The following is a 20,047-nucleotide window of genomic DNA, read 5'->3' on the forward strand; positions in this document are numbered from 1 at the left end:
TTTTTTTTTTTTTTCTTTTGGGCTTTATTTTACGAGTTCCCCGGGCTCAATCCGCAGCCCCGATGCCCACAAGTTGCTTTCAGCTCCCCATCGCTTCATTCGTGGGAAGAGAAAGTGCCATCACTGATGCTTTGCAGAGCTTTTTTTGTTTAAAAAAGCCCTTTTTTCTAGTATTTTTTTTACTATTCTTTCTATTATTTTTTCTATTATTTTTCTATTTTTTTCTATTATTTTTTCTATAATTTTTCTATTAATTTTCTATTCTTTTTCTATTATTTTTTCTATTATTTTTCTATTTTTTCTATAATTTTTCTATTAATTTTCTATTCTTTTTCTATTATTTTTTCTATTATTTTTCTATTTTTTTTATTATTTTTTCTATAATTTTTCTATTAATTTTCTATTCTTTTTCTATTATTTTTTACCCCCTCCAAAAAAAAAAAAAAAGAAATTCTAGTTTTTCTGGCCACTTAGAGAAACAGAGAACACCTCTGCACCCTCTGGCTGGGTGGGAAGGGGTTGGAGGGAGCCCATGGGTGTGGGGAAGAGAAACTCGGGGCAGGTTTCCTTTCCAGAGAGAGCTGTGTCTTCCAGGCAGCACCAGCTGAGGGTGCCCCCGCCCCGGCCCCTCACCTCGCCTTTCCTGGGGTATTTAAGGAAAAAAAAAAATCTAAAAAGGCAGTTTCAGAATGAATCAATGGGGGTGAAAATAAGCCGTAACAAAAGTTCTCACGTCATTTTGAGTGGCATTTCGGTTTCTTTGCGTGTTCAATTTCTTCTTTAAAGACAAAAAAAAAAAAAAAAAGAAGGATGTTTTTTGCGCTGGCAGGGGGTGATTTTCCGACAGGGCTTTCTAGGATGGGTTTGGTTAATTTAGAAGGCAAAAAAAAAGGCTTTCGTTTTTACTTAATATGCTGTTAAATAACGTAACTGAAATCTGGCCAAAAGCCATCCCCTCCCGTGTGACATCCCTTTTGAGGGACGAGCCCTCGGCTGCCCTCGTGCCTCAGTTTCCCCTCGAGTGGGACAGGCTGATCTCCCTGGAGGGCTCGAGTTTGGGGGCTGCTCCTGGTGTCGGCGCAGGGGTGAGCAGGTCCCGAAGCCTCCCCCGTCCCTGTCACCGCCCTGGGGTGCGGGGCTGGGACGCAGCAACGATGGCTTTTGTGGTTACCCATAAAAAGTTATAACCGCGGAAAAGGGAACTAGAGCAGGGAGATGAAACTTCTGCTGGTGCCGGGGTCCCCTGCGGGGGGGGGCTGCGGGGTCTGCGCTGCGTCGGGAAGGCAGAGGGGACACTTGCTGGATCAAGCACTGGCTGACTGGAAGGTCCCAAAGAGTGGAGGCCGGTCACAAGTGGTGTGCCTCAAGGCTCAGTATTGGGACCATTTCTATTTAACGTCTTTATTGATGATCTCGATAAGGACATAAGGTGTAACATCAGCAAGTTTGCAGATGACACCAAGTTAAGCAGGAGTGTTGACTCCCAGGAGGAGAGGGAAGCTTTGCAAGAGGATCTAGATAGATTGGATCACTGGGCCAATGCCAATGGAAGGAGTTTCAACAAGGGCAAGTGCCAGGTCCTGCACTTGGGCCACAACAACCCCCTGCAGCGCTACAGGCTGGGGGAAGTGTGGCTGGAGCTGCCTGGAGGAAAGAGACCTGGGGGTTCTAGTTGACAAAGGGCTGAATATGAGCCGGCCGTGTGCCCAGGGGGGCAAGAAAGCCAATGGCATCCTGGCTTGTATCAAAAATAGTGTGACCAGCAGAAGTAGGGAGGTGATTGTGCCCCTGTACTCAGCACTGGGGAGGCCACACCTCAAGTGTTGTGTCCAGTTTTGGGCACCTCAATCCAAGAGAGATCTGGAGGTGCTGGAGCGAGTGCAGAGGAGGGCAACGAAGCTGGTGAGGGGGCTGGAAAACAAATCGTATGAGGAGCGGCTGAGGGAGTTGGGACTGTTTAGTGTGAGGAAGAGGAGGCTGAGGGGAGACCTCATCACTCTCTACAACTACTTGAAAGGACACTGTAGAGAGGTTGGTGCTGGTCTCTTCTCACAGGTAATTAGTGACAGAACGAGAGGGAACGGCTTCAAGCTCCAACAGGGGAGGTTTAGATTGAACATTAGGAAAGAATTTTTCACCCAAAGAGTGGTCGGGCATTGGAACAGGCTGCCCAGGGAGGGGGTGGAGTCCCCATCCCTGGCTGTGTTTAAGGGCCGTTTAGATGCAGTGCTGAGGGACATGGTGTAGGGGAGGACTTTGTAGAGTAGGGTAGATGGTTGGACTCGATGATCCCAAGGGTCTCTTCCAACCTCAATGATTCTATGATACTATGACACCTCTGCGTGATGTCCCCGTCCCCTGAGCTCCTTGGTGTCCCCCTCCCCGGGCTTTGCTGCGGGGGTGACTCTGTCGGCTGCTGCCATGAACACAAGCGTGGCTGCACGGGCTGGGGTGAGCCCTGGGGGTCTGGGGGGCTGTGGGGTGGCCCAGCCCTTCTCTTTAACCCCTTTCCCACCCCACAGGTGTATCCATCCAACTCAGGTGATGACTACAGCAGGGATCCAGCTGGATATACCCCCTCCAAACCTCCCAGCACTGTGTATCCCGGAGCCTTTTATATGGCAGGTGGGTTATTGGTGACCCCGGCGTCCTGCAGGTCGGCAGAGCGGGGGCTGCCCCCCCCCCGTTACGGATGCCGGGAGGAATTTCATGGCCATGGGATGGAGGGAGTTGGGGGCAGGAGCACGTGGGACACGGAGCAGCCCCAAAAAGGCTCTGATGTGCTCAGAGCACGATGCTCGGCGTAGGCAGGATGTGATGGGGGCAGACACAGCCCCTCAGCCCGGGTGGATTTGTCCCCACGGGGGCTGTGGGACACACACCGCCGTCTGCCCCGCTCTCACCTCTGGCTTCCCTTCCAGACGGGCTCCACAACTCGCCAGACCTGTGGAGTTCTCCGGGTGCCATGAGCCAGTCGAGTTACGGTGCCATGCTGGGCAGCTCCTCCTCCCCGCTCCCGCAGTCCGGTGGCTTCAACAGTTTACACCAGCACGAACGCATGGTAACGTGTCCCCAGGTGTCCCCCCCGGGGGTGGGCTGGGGGCTCCGCTCGGCCAGAGGGTGGTGGCACATCACCCTGCACTGGTGGCACATCACTCTGCACTGGGGAGGCCACAACTGGAATCCTGCGTCCAGTTCTGGGCTCCCCAGTTCAAGAAGGACAGGGAACTACTGGAAAGAGTCCAGCGAAGGGCAACAAAGATCATTCAAGGATTGGAGCATCTCCCTTACGAGGAGAGACTGAGAGAGCTGGGACTCTTTAGTCTGGAGAAGAGAAGGCTGAGGGGAGACCTTATTAATGCTGACAAGTATCTCAAGGGCGGGCTGAGGGAGGAGGGAGCCAGACTCTTTTCAGTGGTTCCCAGTGAGAGGACGCTGGGCAACGGGCACAAGTTGGAACAGAAGAGGTTCCACTCAAATAGGAGAAAAAACTTCTTCACAGTGAGGGTGGCAGAGCCCTGGAACAGGCTGCCCAGGGAGGGTGTGGAGTCCCCTTCTTTGGAGATTTTCAAGCCCCGCCTGGATGCTCCTGAGTAACATGCTCTGACAAGCTCTGGGTGGTCCTGCTTTGGCAGGGGAGTTGGACTAGATGATCTCTATGGTCCCTTCCAACTCTACAAACTCAGTGAAATTCAGTGAAATTGTCCCGTAGCTGGGCTGCCCACGGGTCCTGCCGGGGCGCTGGAGCCTGGCAGCCTTTCGAGGGCACCTCTCACCCTTTTCCCCCTCTCTGCCAGAACTACCAGCTTCATTCAGGAGAGGTTAACGGTGGGCTCCCCTCGGTGTCCGGCTTCTCCTCCGCCTCCACGCCCTACGGTGTCTCCAGTCACACGCCCCCCATCAGCGGGACCGACACTATGATGGGTACGTACGGCCCCGGTGTCACCCCCCTCACTCTATTCCCGTGGTTTAACTGGAAAATCAGAGTCTTGTGCAAACCTCTGGTGCCCGAGGTGGTGACATCTGTGTCCCGTGCACCCGGATGCTTTTATCCCTTGTGTGTCCCCCGTGCATGGAGCGAGGAAGAGGAGCAGCGAGGTTATGGCTGCGGGATGGTGGGGTGGGGCAGGGGATGGGGTGCTGGTAGGGGGGTGACAGTGCACGTGGTGGATCTGGGAGGACACCAGGACCTGTGACACTATCTCTGGGAGGTGCTGTGGCTTTAGTGAGGTGTGGGGAGGCGGGGAGGGTGTGTGAAGCCGTTCATCTAAATCTGGAATAGGAATGTTTGTGCTGCCTTTGGATACCACCTTAACCCCCCGAGTGCTCTCATCTCTAACCCTGCTGAACCTGTTCCGAAACCCGGCACCGAAATGCACTCCCGTTCCCCAGGGAATGGAGGATCTTGACCCTGAATCATAGAAAAACCCTGGTTTAGAGGAGGGAAAACAAGTTCGGGGCTTAAGATGCCCCATGAAAACAGGCCAGAGACACTTGATTGCCGTTGATGGTGTGATGCCTTCAACCCAGCGTCTCACCAAGCCCTTCCTGCAGCCCCACGAGAGCTGCCGGGGCGTGTGTGCCCCCTCGTCCGTGCTCTGAGCTGGGCACACGTTTGGTTTTCAAGCAAAGCAGTAAAAGCAAGAAATGTCCATCCCAGAGCAGGTGACCTCAGAGAAGGTGGTGTACGGGTGGGTGCCTTGTCCTGCTGGTTTCTGGTGTCCTGGCAGTGACGCCCGTGTCCTCTCTCTGCAGGTAACAGAGGAACCACAGCTGGGAGCTCGGGAGACGCGCTCGGGAAGGCATTAGCTTCAGTAAGAGTTTCTGCAGATCTTCAACCTGGTTGGACCCCCCCTCTGTAACAGGGACCCTCTGGGCAGGGGGGAGGATGGACACATGGAGAAGTTTGGGTGAATGCAGCCCAAAAAGCACGGCAACCTCTGAGGGTTGGGTTTCCCCCCCGCCGTGTGCTGCCGTCCTGAGCCCTGGCGCTGTGCTAAAGCACCTTCTGGCAGATGGGGAAACTGAGGCACAGGACATTACGGTGGCCCCACAGACCCATGAGCTGGCTCTGTGGCCACCCGGTCCGGTACTGGACTGGCCAGATGACCCTGCACAGCCCTCGGAGCAGGACTTGTGGGTCCTGGTAGTCCTGTCCCTGTGTGTGCTGCCTCAAACTGGAAGGCACTGGTCCCACTGGGCTGTCAGAGCTTGGGGTTTCCTCTGTCTCCTCCAGGGCAAGGACATTTGCTCCTGCACGGTGGCAGAGGGGTGCCAGTGGTCATTCCTTGGACTCTCCCCTCCCTGTGAGGTGGGACCAGAGGGTGGCAGAGGGGACAGAGAGAGCCCCCAGCGTTAATGGGGGACCCGTGGGGGGAGCAGGTGCTGGGCCATGGCTGGGAGCTGGTGTGGGTGTGGGAAGGGAGGTCCATGGGGTGGTCCTCGCTCGGTGGCAGGGCTGGGGAGGGCAGGGCCGTGCAGGGGTGGGCGCTGCTGACCGTGCCCCCCTTCTCTCCCTCCAGATTTATTCCCCCGATCACTCTAGCAATAACTTCTCCTCAAACCCCTCCACACCGGTCGGCTCCCCCCAGGGGCTTGCAGGTAGGTGAGAAACGTTGCTCTTTGTGTAAAGGGGGGGGTGTCGGGTGTGTTGTCAGGAGCTCCAAGGCTTCCCAGCCCCAAACCCCTAAATTAAACACAATTTTAGCAATCTCACCAAATCCCATGTAGTTTTAAAAGAGGAGAGTGAAGAGAAAGGACACGAGGAAACTCGAAGGTGGTTTTTAAGTGTCTCCTGTAAAGTTGCATGTCTCTCTGCTTTAACCAGTTGTAGGTTTTCCCCCGTTGGGGCCGAGCTGTGCCCAGGGGGGGTGAGCACCGCGGGCGAGAGGGCGATGGCCCTGCTGGCGCCTGGCTCTGTCCCTGCGGAGGAGTTTTAGGAGTTTGAGCCTGTCCCACACGGTAGCCCCACAGCAGTCTGGAGTTAAAGCATCACTGCTGCCCCATACGACCCGCTCCTGCCGCTCAGACAGACCCCAAGACATCTTGGGAGAATTTGTCCCTGGTTTTATCTCCTGGGGGAGGAGCACGGTGGGAACTGGGAAGCAGCCAACTCATTAAAAACTATTGTCAGTGCCTGGTGAAAGCCCATCTCTGCTGGGCACCAGCAGGAGAGGTCTCGTTTCTGCCCAGCAGTGCTGGAGCCGAGGCTCCTGGGGTGCAGAGCACACAGAGCCTGCCCTGGGGCTGGGGTGCTGCGGCCACTCGCTGGCACCCAGACGTGTCAAAACCTCCCGAGGTCTGAAAGCCTGAGCTCAGGTTTCTGCTGAGACAGAGCACGGGTGAGCCATGGTGGTCCATGAAGTCCTGTGGTGGCCCATGCAGTGTCGTGTGGTGCCGTGGTGGTCTGTGGTACCATGGTGGCCTGTGGTACCATGGTGGCCTGTGGTACTATGGTGGCCCGTGCTGTTGCAGCCCATGCAGTGCCATGTGGTGCCGTGGTGGCCTGTGGTACCGTGGTGGCCCGTGGTATCATGGTGACCCGTGCTGTTGCAGCCCATGCAGTGCCATGTGGTGCTGTGGTGGCCCATGTGGTGCCATGATGGCCCGTGTGGTGCTGTGTGGTTCTGTGGTGGCCCATGTCATGGTGGCCCCATGCAGTGCCATGCAGTGCTGTGGTGGCCCATGTCGTGGTGGCCCATGTTGTGGTGGCCCATGCAGTGGCACATGGTGCTGTGATGACCCATTAAGTGCTGTGGTGGCCCATGCAGTGCCATGCATTGCTGTGATGGCCCGTTTGATGCCGTGGTGGCCCGTGCTGTTGTGGCCCATGCAGTGCCATGCGGTGCTATGGTGGCCCATGTGGTGCCATGGTGGCCTGTATGGTGCTGTGTGGTGCTATGGTGTCCCATGCAGTGCCATGTGGTGCCGTGGTGGCCCATGTGGTGCCATGGTGGCCCGTGTGGTGCTGTGGTGGCCCATACAGTGCCATGTGGTGCTACAGTGGCCCGTTTGATGCCGTGGTGGCCCGTGCTGTTGAGGCCCATGCAGTGCCATGCAGTGCTGTGGTGGCCCATGCTGTTGTGGCCCATGCAGTGCCATGCAGTGCTATGGTGGCCCAAGTGGTGCCATGGTGGCCCTTGTGGTGCTGTGTGGTGCTGTGGTGGCCCATGTCATGGTGGCCCATGCAGTGCCATGCAGTGCTATGGTGGCCCAAGTGGTGCCATGGTGGCCCTTGTGGTGCTGTGTGGTGCTGTGGTGGCCCATGTCATGGTGGCCCATGCAGTGCCATGCAGTGCTATGGTGGCCCAAGTGGTGCCATGGTGGCCCTTGTGGTGCTGTGTGGTGCTGTGGTGGCCCATGTCATGGTGGCCCATGCAGTGCCATGCAGTGCTATGGTGGCCCAAGTGGTGCCATGGTGGCCCTTGTGGTGCTGTGTGGTGCTGTGGTGGCCCATGTCATGGTTGCCAGTGAAGTACCATATGATGCCGTGGTGGTCTGTACTGTTGCAGCCCATGTGGTGCCATGTGGTGCCACAGTGGCCCGTTTGATGCCGTGGTGGCCCGTGCAGTGCTGTGCAGTGCCTTGGTGGCCCATGCAGCCCTGTGGTGCTGTGGTGGCCCATGTCATGGTTGCCAGTGAAGTACCATATGATGCCGTGGTGGTCTGTACTGTTGCAGCCCATGTGGTGCCATGTGGTGCCACAGTGGCCCGTTTGATGCCGTGGTGGCCCGTGCAGTGCTGTGCAGTGCCTTGGTGGCCCATGCAGCCCTGTGGTGCTGTGGTGGCCCCGAGCGATGCGTGGTGGCCCGTGCAGAGCGTGGTGGCCCATCTTCCAGCCCCATCTAGTGGCAGCCGTGCCCGGTCCCAAGCTCTCCCCGTCTGTTCGCAGGCACATCCCAGTGGTCGCGAGCGAGCGGACAGGGTGCCTTATCTCCCAGCTACGAAGGGAGCCTCCACACTTTAGTAAGTGTCGCCGACAGATCTGCTTTCTCCTTTGCTCTTCCATCCCTCGGGAACCTGGCGGGGAAAGGCTTTTGGGTAGAGCCCTCTCCCCCGATGGGCTGGTTCCTGACGGAAGGTGGTGGGTTGGGGGATGGAGGTTTGGTTGGGAGCAGCTGAGGGGAGTTGGGTGCCCAGAGCCCAGCTCCACAGCCCTGCACCCTCCCTCGTTCGGACCCAAGGAGCACAATTCTGGCCAAAGTGAGGTTTCTGCCTCCCTTTCCCAAGCGGTTCCGTTTGTGTGACCCTTAGGGGACGGCCCTGACAGGGTTGGGGGTTGGTTATTCCTCCCCGAACCTGCCTTGCCGGAGCTGTGTGCATGGTTGCCACCAGGCTTTACGGGTGCTAACACAGTCCTATTTCTCTCTTCTGTCCCTCAAGCAAAACAAAATGGAAGACAGGTTGGACGAAGCCATCCACGTGCTGAGGAATCACGCCGTGGGCCAGACGGCCGCCATGCCGAGCAACCACGGGGACATGCACGGGCTCCTGGGCTCGGCGCCCGCTCACAGTGCCACCGTGGGCAGCCTGGGCCAGGCCTTCCCCGCTGCGGTCATGTCCCTGGGGAACAGGCACCCGAGTCTGGTGAGTGTGGGAGCATCGCACAGCGAAGGCCCCGGAGATGCTGGGAGGGCTGGAGCCCCTCTGCTGGGAGGGGGGGCTGAGAGAGTTGGGGGGGTTCAGCCTGGAGAAGAGAAGGCTGCGGGGAGACCTTGGAGCCCCTTCCAGTCCCTAAAGAAGGGGGGCTCCAGGAAAGCTGGGGAGGGACTCTGGATGAGGGAGGGGAGCCCTAGGAGGAGGGGGAAGGGTTGGACCCTGCAAGAGGGGAGATGGAGCTGAGCTGTGGGGAAGAACTTGTTTGGTGTGAGGGAGGGGAGAGCCTGGCCCAGGTTGGGCAGAGAAGCTGTGGCTGCCCCATCCCTGGAGGGGTTCAAGGGCAGGTTGGAGGGGGCTTGGAGCAACGTGGTGTGGTGGGAGGTGCCCCTGCCCAGGGCAGGGGGTGGCACTGGGGAGGCTTTGAGGTCCCTTCCCACCCAAACCAGTCTGTGATTTTCTGCTGGGGACCCACGTCACGGCATCCCCTGGCGTCCCGAGGGACATTGGTGTGAGAATAGCTCAGTGTGGTCCAGCTCGTGTCAGCTGCTGACAGTGTTGAGCGGGTGGTGTGTGTGGCAGCGCGGGGTCTTGGCCTGTTCCTGCAGGGGGTTTGAGTCTGCTTTCAGGACTGTGGTGGCTCTTGTGCACAAGCCCTGCTTGCAGCTCACTCATGCCCCTTCTCAGGGCAGGCAGAGGTGGTGAAAGCCCTTCTCCTCTCCCTGCAACATGGATGGAAATCCCTCAAAGAAGGCATTCCCGGGATGCAGGGAGAAGGAGGAGAGGGATATGATGCAGGGCAGGAGCACGGGTAAAGAGCCAGGTATCTCCAGGACTTCTCTGCTCCCGTTGGTGGCTGTCACCATGTCCTGCCGTGCCCGTGGGGAGCGCTGATGTGGGATGGTTCATTCAGGCTTCAGGGAGCACAACAGATCCCTTGTGCCCTGAGCACGTGGATGCTGGGGTCCCGTGTTGGGTCACCAGGGTGCCCCCTTCCCCAGGATCACGTTGTTGGCAGAGCTGGGTGCCTGCTGCAGCCCGGGGTAACACATCTCCAGTCTCTGGAGGAACAGATGTGGTTCCCCTCTGAGCTCCCCGGGCTCTGCAAGGACCACGGTGAAATATACGGGTGGTGTCCTCTGCTGCAAACTCTGCCTGCCACAGAAACGAGTGTCTGGAGCAGGGCTGGCTCTGTCCTGCCTGTCCCTGGCCCCTGCAGAGCAGCCTGGGGGACAGTGCAAGCTCAGAAGGGCTGCCTGGCCGTCACCCCTTGCATCCAGGCCCTTCAGGGTGAAGTTCACCTGCTGGGATGTCCCCTGCTCTGGTGGCACTGGGGAGGTGGCAGAAACGTTGGTGCTTGGTTGAAACAGAACACAGGGTCTTCTCCAGGTGCCAGCCTTGCATCTGGGCAGAGAGGCTTTTCCACGGTGGGGGGGGGGGACAGCACTGGTGGGGGCTTTCTGCTCGGTCCAGCCAATGTGCAGGGTGTGGGGCTGCTTTCTGCAGTGTCCCCACCACCGTCCCCAGGGCAGAGCTGGTGCTGGAGCAGGGTGGCTCTTCCCTCCCGCTGCCCGTGCTCGGGGTGGTGGCAGCGTGTGAGGGGGACACGTGGCTGTGCCCACGGAGCCCTGCGGCGCTGCGTGGGGTGACTGTCCCCATGCCCACCGGCCGTGACACCGCCTCCCCCCTCAAGGCTTGCTCTGCTTTTTCCACTGTAGGTGGGAGGAGGTCACCCCGAGGACGGGTTGTCCAGCAACCCCAGCCTGCTCCACAACCACGTCGCGCTGCCGTCACAGCCCAGCTCGCTCCCCGATCTCAGCCGGCAGCAGGACACCTACAGCGGTAAGGCAGCGCCCCACGCTTGGGGCTCACCTGCCACGGGGGGCACCCAGGGGGTCCGGCCCCACGCAGCAGCAGCAGCACGGGGGGATGTGGGTGCTCTTGCAAAGCCAGTGCTTCCTTATAGTTTCTACCTTGAGCCTTCTCTGGAGATTTGACCTACATGTTGGAACAGGTTGGCCAGGGAAGTTGTGGCTGCCCCAGCCCTGGAGGGGTTCAAGGCCAGGCTGGATGGGGCTTTGAGCAACCTGGTGTGGTGGGAGGTGTCCCTGCCCAGGGCAGGGGGGTTGGGACTCGATGATCTCTACGGTCCCTTCCAACCCAAACCATTCTATGGTTCTGTGTTCCTGTCCCTCCTGCCAGCTCTGGGTGCACAGACCCCCCTGGCCGTGCTCTGCTGGCCAGGAGGTTGGGCTCTGACTCTGGAAGGTCTGGGAGGTGGGAGAAGAATGGAGAGTGGTGTCGGGGCAGAGCTGGCTCCCCTCCAGCTCCTCCTGCTGCAGACCGGCCATGCGGGATGGGGCTGGGATGCCGGGATGGGGCTGGGATGCTGGGATGGGGCTGGGATTCCGGGCGCTGGGGATGCAGCGCAGCGGGAGCAGGGCCTGGGGACCCCCAGCCCTCCCTGTGGGTCAAGCCCCCCCAACCTCCCTGGTGGCTCTGCTTCCCCAGCAGGTTTGTCAGGGGGGCTGGGGCGAAGCAGCGTCTCCTCGGGAACCAGCGAAATCAAGAGGGAAGAGAAGGAGGACGAAGAGAACACGTCGGTGGCAGATAACTCGGAAGAGGAGAAGAAGGAGCTGAAACCCTCCCGGAACAGAACAAGGTGCTCTTTGAACAGGTCTCTCCCTTTGCTTACTCCGTTCCCAGGCCCGGGGCATTTGGGCTGGGGTCTGGCTGCGGTGACCCCCCGGGTGCTGGGCTCTGCCCAGTGATGCCAGGGGTGTCCTGTGGTGCAGCCCCACCAGCCCCTGCCCTCCCCGGGGGCCTTGGCCATCCTCAACCAGATGGCACAGCCCAGGCTCCTGCTGCTTCCCCACCACCGGCTGCTTCGGGCCGTGCTGGGAAGGGGTCCCTGCCACCCTCTCCTGCTGGCTCCCATCCCCGTGGCCACAGGGCTTCCTCCTGCTCTTAAAGCAGAGGGCTCACACCGTGGCCACACGAGCTGCACCCACCTGCATGGTCACTCGTGGCGTTGCTTGGGGCCGTGCGTGGAAGGGAGTGAGCGCTCAGCTCCCCTCGGCGGGGGGCAGGGAAGGTTTTGACCCCCTCCCTGCTTCGGCTCCTCTCCACCATCTGCTCCGGGCTCCTGTGTCCTCTGTCACATCCAGCCAGATAGGTGACAGCGGGTCAGGTAGGGTCCTTCCAGCGCGCTGGCTTGTCTGCAACCTCGCCATCGGCTCGGGGACCTCGCCAGGGTGATGCTGCCCGGAGGGGGCAGCGCCAGCCCCGCTCCTTCCGGACAGTGGCCACCTCCTGCCCTGGGGGCAGAGGGCTGCATCTTCCCAAAAGGCCAGCCTGGGACACTGGTGTTGGCCCCACACCTTCTCCGGGCCGCCCTGCAGCCTCCCAGCAGCAAGCTCAGGCCTTAATCGCTTTGGTTGTGGTTTCTTTCTTTGTCGTTTACAAACAAAACAAACCAAAACAAAAAAAAAAAGAGGCAGAAGAAGAGCAATAATCGCTTGTCTCCAAAGTCACTGCGTGTCCCCGTGTCCGAGTGCGGGGGCCACACGCGGGGCTTGGCGTCTGGGTGTCCCCACATGTGTTTCTTTGCTGTGAGTTGACCAGTGCTGAGAGTGCACGCGAGGAATGTCCCTGTCTCGTTCTTATTTTAAACCATTAGTCAAGATGAGGATGAGGAGGACGATCTTCTTCCCCCAGAGCAAAAAGCCGAGAGAGAGAGAGAAAGGAGGGTCGCCAATAATGCCCGTGAGCGCCTGCGGGTCCGTGACATCAACGAGGCCTTTAAAGAGCTCGGACGCATGTGCCAACTCCACCTAAACAGCGAAAAACCGCAGACCAAACTGCTAATCCTCCACCAGGCCGTATCAGTCATACTGAACCTGGAGCAACAAGTTAGAGGTCAGTGAGGGTCCCGGAGTGGTGATATTTTACGTATCTGATCGGCACGGGGCTGTCTGTCTGTCTGTCTCCTGTGACACGTGCTGTGGTGCCTCGCACTGTCTCTCTCCCCTGTGGCCTTGGGTTCCCAAGGCTGTTGATGTCCTTTTGGTTTTTGGTTGTTTTTTTCCCCCTTTTTCGTTTTTGGTTGTTTTTTTTCCCCCCTCCCCTCCCCGTTTTTGCATCCCTGCTGTTCTCTCTCCCGTTCCCTGCTGCCGCTGCGTGTGCTGCATGCCGGGCCCCGAGGGGGCACCTGCGCCGTCCTCGCTTTCCTGCAGCCAGGGCTTTGGCTCTGCTGCTTGGCCAGGAAAATGAAAAAACAAAAAAAACCAAAAAAACCAAAAAAACCCCACAAAAAAACCAGCAAATCTCCCAGTGGGGGCCCAGATCTGACGTCTCTCCCAGCACAGAGCCTGTCTCTGCCCAGCGATGCCCCGTCGTCCCGCTCTGTGCCCCCGTCCCCACACCGTGCCCCTGGCTCTGCGGGCACCCGGCAAACCCCGGGGCGTCGCTGGAGCCCTGCGAGGGGCAGCGGGACGGCGACGCCGAGCCCCGGGTTGTGCAGCCCTCACTGCCTGGACAAACTCGTCTCCAACGCGAGCTGGGAGCGCTGCGCATCCCCGGCGGAGCCTGGAGCCCCTCACCGGGACACGGCTCCCTCCCCGCGCCCCGGGGACCCTCCTTCCCCCGCCGGTGTCCCCGGTGGGAGGGAAGCAGAGGGCTTGGCTTCCCGCTCCGAGGACTCGGCTGCTTTGTCCCCGCATCCCGCAGTGCATGTGCCCGCTCCCGGCCCCGCAGCGCAGGGGGCCGCGGCAGGTTAACCCCCTTTCTCTCTGCAGAGGCTGTTGTAACACGCATCGGTGGTTTGTGCCTGGCTGTGCTCCTCTCTGCTGGCCTCTGCTGTTGCATTGATGTTGGAGTCCTTTGTGCCTCTCTTCAGTTTGTAATTTTTTGCCTTTCATAACATGTATATTTTTTCCTGTCTCTTTTTTAATTTCCCCTTCCTTTTTTTTTTTTTTTTTTTTAATTTTATTTCGAGTTTTTATTTTTCGGTTCTGTTCTTTCCGATCTCCTACAGACAGTCCCCAGCCGTGACCTCTCGGTGGTCCCACTCTCTACCTTGTACTTGCTGCTTGCGGATGGAGGCAGGAGCCGAGGGGGGGGCGGGGGGGCAGGGGTCAGACAGAGTTGGCACCGTGGTCACTTTGGTCTCCATCGCTTGTCCCTTTTTAAAACCCTTCCTGGAGGCAGCCGGGGGCGAGGGGCGAGACGAGCCCCCGTCCTGCTCTCAGCAGGCGTTAGTGAAGGTGTCCCCTCTCCGGTGGCTTTGGCCTTTGGGCCCAAGAAGGTGTCCCCTCCTGCAGGGCTGCCATGGGAGCGGGGCCATCGGGTCCCCCGTGCCCCGTGGGGGCTGCCAGGATCCTCCTGCTGGGGATGGAAGGGGAAGGAGGAGAGCTGAGGGCCCCAGGCAGGCGGGTCAGTGCCCCCTTTGAGTGGGGCACAAGGCAGCCAAGGGACCACCCATCCTTCTGAGGGTCTGGCATGGCCGTGCCAACCCCCGGCAGCACTTGCTGGTGGCGAGGAGGTGGCTCTGTCCCGCCTGGCTGTGGCCTGCGAGGTGCTGCCGGAGCTGTGGCCCCGCTGCGGGGAGCCACCAGCCAGGAATGGTGGCTGCCAGTGGGTGTCTGGAGGAACGAGCTGGGTTCCTACCACCCCTGGGCTCAGGTGACAGGATGGCTGGTGGCTCCGCTCCCCCGGCCACCCCAGGCGTCCTGGAGAGAAGGTGGCAGTGCCAGCTGGGCCGCCCGGGCAGTGAAGAGGGGACACGGGCAGGGACAAGGCAGCGAGGAGAGGATGCAGGCAGGGACAGTGGGCCACTCTCTGTCCCACACGGGCAAACGCTCACCCGGGGAGCCCTTGCTCCCCCTCCCCATGGTCGGGCACCATCCGGAGGCTCCCCAGCCCCCCCGGCGCAGCCAGGAAGGCTCTGACTCTGCGGCCCCTCTTCGGTGAAGGCTTGTCCCCAAGGGGGGGAGCCGAAAGCCACAGTGTCCCCAGTGCCAGGTCTCACCCAAGGACCCTCCTCAGATAGGTGTCTTTCCTGAAGAATTTTTGCTCTGGGGGAGAAGGTCGTCTGGACAGTAAATTGGGGGTTTGGAGGGGACGGGCTGCGGGCGAGGCCACGGTTCAAGATGCTGCCAGCACGACTCTGCCTTCCCCCTCCCCATCCCTGCCTGGTTTGGGCCCCCCCGTGGTGCTGCCGGCGGTGGGGGCTCTCCCAAAGCTCCTGCCCGTGCCTGGAAAAGAAAATCATCCCCTTCTGGAGGGGTCTGGGCTGTGTCAAAGGACCTGGATTCAGTGTCTGCATCCGAGACCGACCCTCAGCTCCTGCCCCCGGGGCTGCCACCCACCCGTAAGAGGGTGCCGGGCCAGGCTGGGGTAGGGCTGCCTGAAATTTGGGAGGGTTTTGCTGCAGGTGGGATTTTTTTGAAGGAAATCTTACAAAGAGGGATTTGCTTTCTGCCCGGAAAGTCTTTTTTCTTGGGGGCTGAACCTGATGTTTTCAGCTGAGACTCCCCTACCCCTCCCCCCGCCCCAAACTTTTAGTTTTCAGCCGAAAACGAACAGAAAGGTGAACTTTGGCAGAGGGGGAGGGCGCGGGTGCCGGTACTGCCCCGGTGCCCACCCTCGCCCCCCGCAGCCCCCCCGGCCCCGTGCTGGCAGCACCTTGGCGTGGCTCCTGGGGGCCATACGCAGCCCCAATGGCCCAGGAGGCTCCAGGAGGGGCCCGAGAGGAATTGGCTTTGGAAAGTGAGGCCGTTTGAGCCGTTCCCAGTGGACACCAGAAGCACTACCAGCACGGCAACGTATAGCCCCCCCCTCCCCAACCCGGTACCACCCCCCCTGACTAACCCCTGTGGTGCTATGAACCCAGCAGTACAGACGAGGCCTTGTCACTGGAGGACAAAGATCTGAGGGACCGGGAGAGGAGAATGGCCAATAACGCCAGGGAGAGGGTGCGCGTGCGGGACATTAACGAGGCCTTTAAAGAACTGGGACGCATGTGTCAGATGCACTTAAAAACGGACAAAGCACAGACCAAACTGATCATCCTACAGCAAGCGGTGCAGGTCATTCTGGGCCTGGAGCAGCAAGTACGAGGTATGGTAACAGCTGGCAGGGGCCTTTCGGGGCTTTTCTCTTCCCCCTTCCTCCCTCCTCAACATCTCTGCCTGCGCGGGCATCTCCTGTGACTCCTGCTTTGGGTGCCGGGGCGTGCGTGTCCCTCACCAGCAGCACCCCGGGGTGCCCTGCGGGGCGGGCTGAGCTTTCCAAAGTGCAGGATGGGGAATTCCAGGCTGCTCTGTCCCATCTCCCCTCCTGCTTCATGGGGATTCGGCACCTGGATCCCGTTAAGCGGCTTTGGAAAACTCAGCCCTCGACTCCCGAGAGCGGGATGAGGCACCCGGGGCTTCTCCGTACGCAAGCACGTCGTGGAGTGGCGCGGTGTCCCAGCCGGGCAGGGGGCTCTGCTCGGGCAGGGGGGAGCTGGTTGGATTCCTGCTGCAGGAGCCACGGGCACGGAGCGGCTTGTGCTGAGCTCGCATGGTCCCGTCTGTCTGTCTGTCTGTCCGTCCGTCCCGGGGCTCTGTCCTCGCTCTCTCCTTCGGCTGCTGCTGCCCTGCGCGGTGCTGTCGCCCAGACTGAGGTCGCTTCCCTCCTTCCCTCCCTTGCTGTTTTTGGCCCAGAGCGCAATCTCAACCCTAAAGCCGCCTGCTTGAAGCGTCGGGAAGAGGAGAAAGTGTCCGGAGTAGTAGGAGATCCCCAGATGACACTTTCAGCTTCACATCCTGGGCTAGGAGATGGTCACAACCCTGTTGGACACATGTAAAGGTACCGTGTGTCCCCTCCCTGCCCCACTGCGGGTCCCACACCCCACGCGTCTCACTCTGCTTCGGCTGCTCAGCCCCACTTGTTTGGCACTGGCCAGTGGCCTCCTTAATTTCCCTTGCCCTGTGCATGTCCCAAAGCCTCTGCCCCACAGAAGAGGGGCAGCCCTGTAGCTGGGACGGAGGGTTTCGATGCTCTCACCACCCTGAGAGGGCTCAGCTCTGCTCTGAACCTCCCCAGTAGCTTTCCAGTAGCCCCAGTAGCCTCCCCTGGCTACTGGAAACCAGCAACTCCTTTGCACAGTGGACCTATGGAAGGGATGGGGCAGGTCCCAGAAGTGACACAGAAGGTGGAAGTTCTCCCACCAGACCGTGGTGGGCACGGGCTCTGCTGGGCTGTGCCCATTTCTAAGGACACCCCCTGCGTGGCCAGGAGTAGCTGAGCCCCTTTGGCCCGAGCAGTGTGGGGACGTCGGGGTGGGCATTGAGCAGATCCAGGAGTGGTGACACCATCAGCAAGGTCCAGAGTCCCCCAGCGTCATCCTGGTGCCACTGGGTGCCCGGGGCTGCCCTGGGGAAAAAAAGGCAGAACAGGGGGCTCATGTCCCAGCCACGTGGAGCCCTCGGGGCTGACTTCTGCAGAGATGAGGGGCTGGAGAAAGGGAATTGCAGCCCCTCCATGCAAAGAGCAGAGTTTTATTCTCATTTGGGTTTCTCTCACTTCAGGCTTTTTGGTTTTTGATTATTTGTTTTTTTTAATTTGTAGATCTTTTCGTCCCTCTGGATAGAGAGATCTGTAGGAAGAAAACCCTCGGTGTGACCTGCAACCTTCTCGAACCATAAACTTTAGTACTGCTAATACTGACACACGTGGACGGATCCTGGCATGACGTAAGGGGTGGAAAAAAAAACAAACACTTTTTGTCAAAAAACAAAACGAAAACAAACAAAAAAATTGCCTTAAGTATAAAGTGCGGAACAGTCAATACATATCACTCAGTTAGGAGGGGGTGGCGTGTTCTCTTGGCTTGTTCACAAGCAGCCAGCAGCAAAATTGTGCCTAAGCTTGATATTTCTTTTTTTTAAAAAAAAAAAAAAAAGAACATTAGTTATGAGATTTTTTATGTAGAACAAATAGCAATGCCTTTTTGGTTTTTTTTTTAGCTTCTTTTGCATATGTTTTGTAAGCAACGAAAAGAATTTTTTTTTGTATAAAAAAAATGTCTTGTACCCCATGCTTTTCTGCTGCTGTTTCTATAGTTAACGTTGCATCTTTAGGATCAACCAGAATATTAAAATTGTATTAAGAGAGACTGGATATAAAGAGAGGAATTCTCAGATTCGGCTCTGAAAGCCACTAAAAGCGAATGTAGCCACAGCGAGGGGATGTTCTTCCTCGCCTGGCTTGTACCTTCCATTATGAAAAAAACAAACTCATGCGCTGAATTCGCCATCTCTTTGCTTTGGCCACTTCTGATTTGGGAAAAGGAAGTTAAACAGCAAAGCAAGTTGCTGCAGTGTCCCTCGGCGGCTCCTCCCGGGAGGTCATCATCGAGGTCCATCAAGGGGCTCTCCAAGATTTGTTTTACTCCTGGAGGATCCCGGAGGCTGTGGTCCTGCTGCTGCTCCGGTCCGGAGCGTCGTGGTGGAGGTCCAGGAGGAGCTGCTGGGAGAGAGCAGGCCTCGGGGGGTGGAAGAGGAGCGAGGGACTGGGGCGCTTTCGAGGTAAGCAAAGCAGCCACACGGATGCAAGAGCTCAGGGCGGAGGAAAGCGCCTCTTGCCCCCGCGTCCGAGCGAGCGCCCGCTGCCAGCAGCGCTTCCAGGAGCAGCACTGAACAAAGAGGGACTGAACAAAGCTGGAGGAGGGGGAAGAGGCAGAGTTGGATGAAGCAAAGGCGGCAGCGGGACGCTGTGTGTGGTGACCTTGGCGGCAGATGGACCTGCGGATGCCGGCGGAGCCCAAGGTGGCAGGAAGGGGAGCTGCTGCCCGGCATGTGCCAGATCCAGCCCTCAGCAAGCCATGACAGCAGCAGGATCCCCATCTCCCCACAGCTTCTCCCCACCCTGGAGCCACCACCATGGAAGTACAAAGCGCTGCAGGCCTGGGGAGAGGGGTGGTTTCACACCCTGTCTTCGCCCACTGCTGTATCTCCAGAGCATCCTTGAAGGCATCCTCATATCTCCATCCTTGAAGGCAAACAGCCCGGCGTGTGCCCTGCGTGCTGTGGGGATGCGGAGTGGCCACTGTCACCTGCCTGTGGGCTCCTCTCTCTGTGCTGGGAAGGAGGGGAGCAGCAAGAGCCTGTCCTCCGCAAGATGCTCCAGTGGCCAGGCTGGGCCAGCGATCCCTTCGCTCCAAGGGCTTCCCAGTGTCACTCCAGACCACCCCGGTGTGCTCAGCGGGAGGAAGACCCCCGGCAGCCCCACTGTGTGGCACCGGGCGCCCCGGAGGTGCAGGAGCAAGCGAGGAGGTGCTCAGCAGTGCTGAGCTGTGGCAGCCGCTCTGGAGTCAGCAATGGAAAAGCATCCGTTGGGAATTTATTCTTGTTTCTTCCTTCTCCTTCTCCTTCAACACTTGGTGCCCGAATCTTCCCAGCTCTGTAGGCAGACGGGGTCAGCTCCCTGGGGGGGTGTTAAATCCCTCCTCAGCAGCCTCTGTGATGGTCTCGGGCTGGGGCCGGCTGCTGCCCAGACCTGCCTGTCAGAGCCCGGTCAGCAGGATGGGTGACGGGGCACAGGTGCTGGCCTGGGGGGGATGTGGGGACAATGAGTACGGTGGGACCCCCAGCAGCAGGGTCCATCTCTCCCTTCTGCTTCTCTGGCCTGTTCCCCCCTCAGGGGAAGCTGTACTGCTTTGGCACAGGGAAAGGGAAGGACTGGTGAAGAGAGTTAGGTCCTGTGGCACTTCCTCAGCTTTGGCATAACCTCCTGGTGCTCCTCTGCTTGTAGCTCTGCTTGTCCTCCAGTGCAGCTCGCTGGAAATGCTCAGGACATTGTTCATCTCCCACCTACACCTGGGTACCGTGGGCTCAGCCCCTGGGGCATCTCAGAGAGGAGCCACTTACCGGTGCTGGAGCAGTGTGGGACCATCTATCTCTCCCTGCTGCCCCTGCCACCGGTGCTGCCCGGAGCTCTGCGAGATCCAGCCGGAGCTCTGAGGCTCTCGGGTGCTCCTGGCTTTCCCTGCCCACAGCCCCCTGCTCCCACCATCCCTTCTGTGTGGTGAGACCTGAGATCACAGCAGCCTCCGGCTCTGTCCCCGCAGCCCAGGAGCACGCCGCCTTCTTGCCTGTGTCACCAGCCGTGTTTCAGCCTAATTAGCTTGTCAGGTTACGACGCTCTTCCCTCCCTCGGGTTCTTCTGCCTGCTTGAGCACCGGGCAGCCTGAGATGGATGAGGTTCTCCTCCGTGTGTGACAGCCTTGTCCCCGTGGAGCTGGTCCCTTGCAGCAAATGCCGCGTCTTCCTGAAGCATCCTGCCGGCTTGGGTTATGTTTGGGGGTGGTAAAACACGTGGGGAGGGGGCAGCACCCCCCCGGAGCCTGCCAGCCGGGTCCGGAGCCTCAGACAACCCCAATTCATGCTCTGGGGTAGGAATTGGGGAC

General features: G+C 59.0%; 1 protein-coding gene across 22 annotated transcripts in view; it reads left to right on the forward strand.

The window, feature by feature from the left end:
- TCF3 (transcription factor 3) overlaps positions 1-17,672 on the forward strand; it is a 124,834-nt gene extending 107,162 nt beyond the window's left edge. For 8 of the 22 annotated variants that reach the window (XM_014949032.1, XM_014949033.1, XM_014949039.1 and 5 more), the window contains 12 exons: positions 2,523-2,625; positions 2,922-3,061; positions 3,798-3,924; positions 4,756-4,814; positions 5,523-5,601; positions 7,892-7,965; positions 8,383-8,586; positions 10,314-10,437; positions 11,107-11,272; positions 15,488-15,714; positions 16,302-16,446; positions 17,209-17,570. In XM_014949032.1, the coding sequence (XP_014804518.1) occupies positions 2,523-2,625; positions 2,922-3,061; positions 3,798-3,924; positions 4,756-4,814; positions 5,523-5,601; positions 7,892-7,965; positions 8,383-8,586; positions 10,314-10,437; positions 11,107-11,272; positions 15,488-15,714; positions 16,302-16,444 (1,446 nt within the window). In that variant the 3' untranslated portion in view covers positions 16,445-16,446; positions 17,209-17,570. Of the gene's footprint in view, positions 1-2,522; positions 2,626-2,921; positions 3,062-3,797; positions 3,925-4,755; positions 4,815-5,522; positions 5,602-7,891; positions 7,966-8,382; positions 8,587-10,313; positions 10,438-11,106; positions 11,273-12,274; positions 12,514-15,487; positions 15,715-16,301; positions 16,447-17,208 lie in introns of all 22 variants that reach the window. The other 14 variants (XM_014949034.1, XM_014949043.1, XM_014949027.1 and 11 more) reach the window with 8 other exon arrangements.
- Positions 17,673-20,047: the final 2,375 nt, after the last annotated feature.

The sequence above is a fragment of the Calidris pugnax genome, unplaced genomic scaffold (genome assembly GCF_001431845.1).
Source record: "Calidris pugnax isolate Ruff unplaced genomic scaffold, ASM143184v1 scaffold170, whole genome shotgun sequence".
Lineage (NCBI taxonomy): Eukaryota > Metazoa > Chordata > Aves > Charadriiformes > Scolopacidae > Calidris > Calidris pugnax.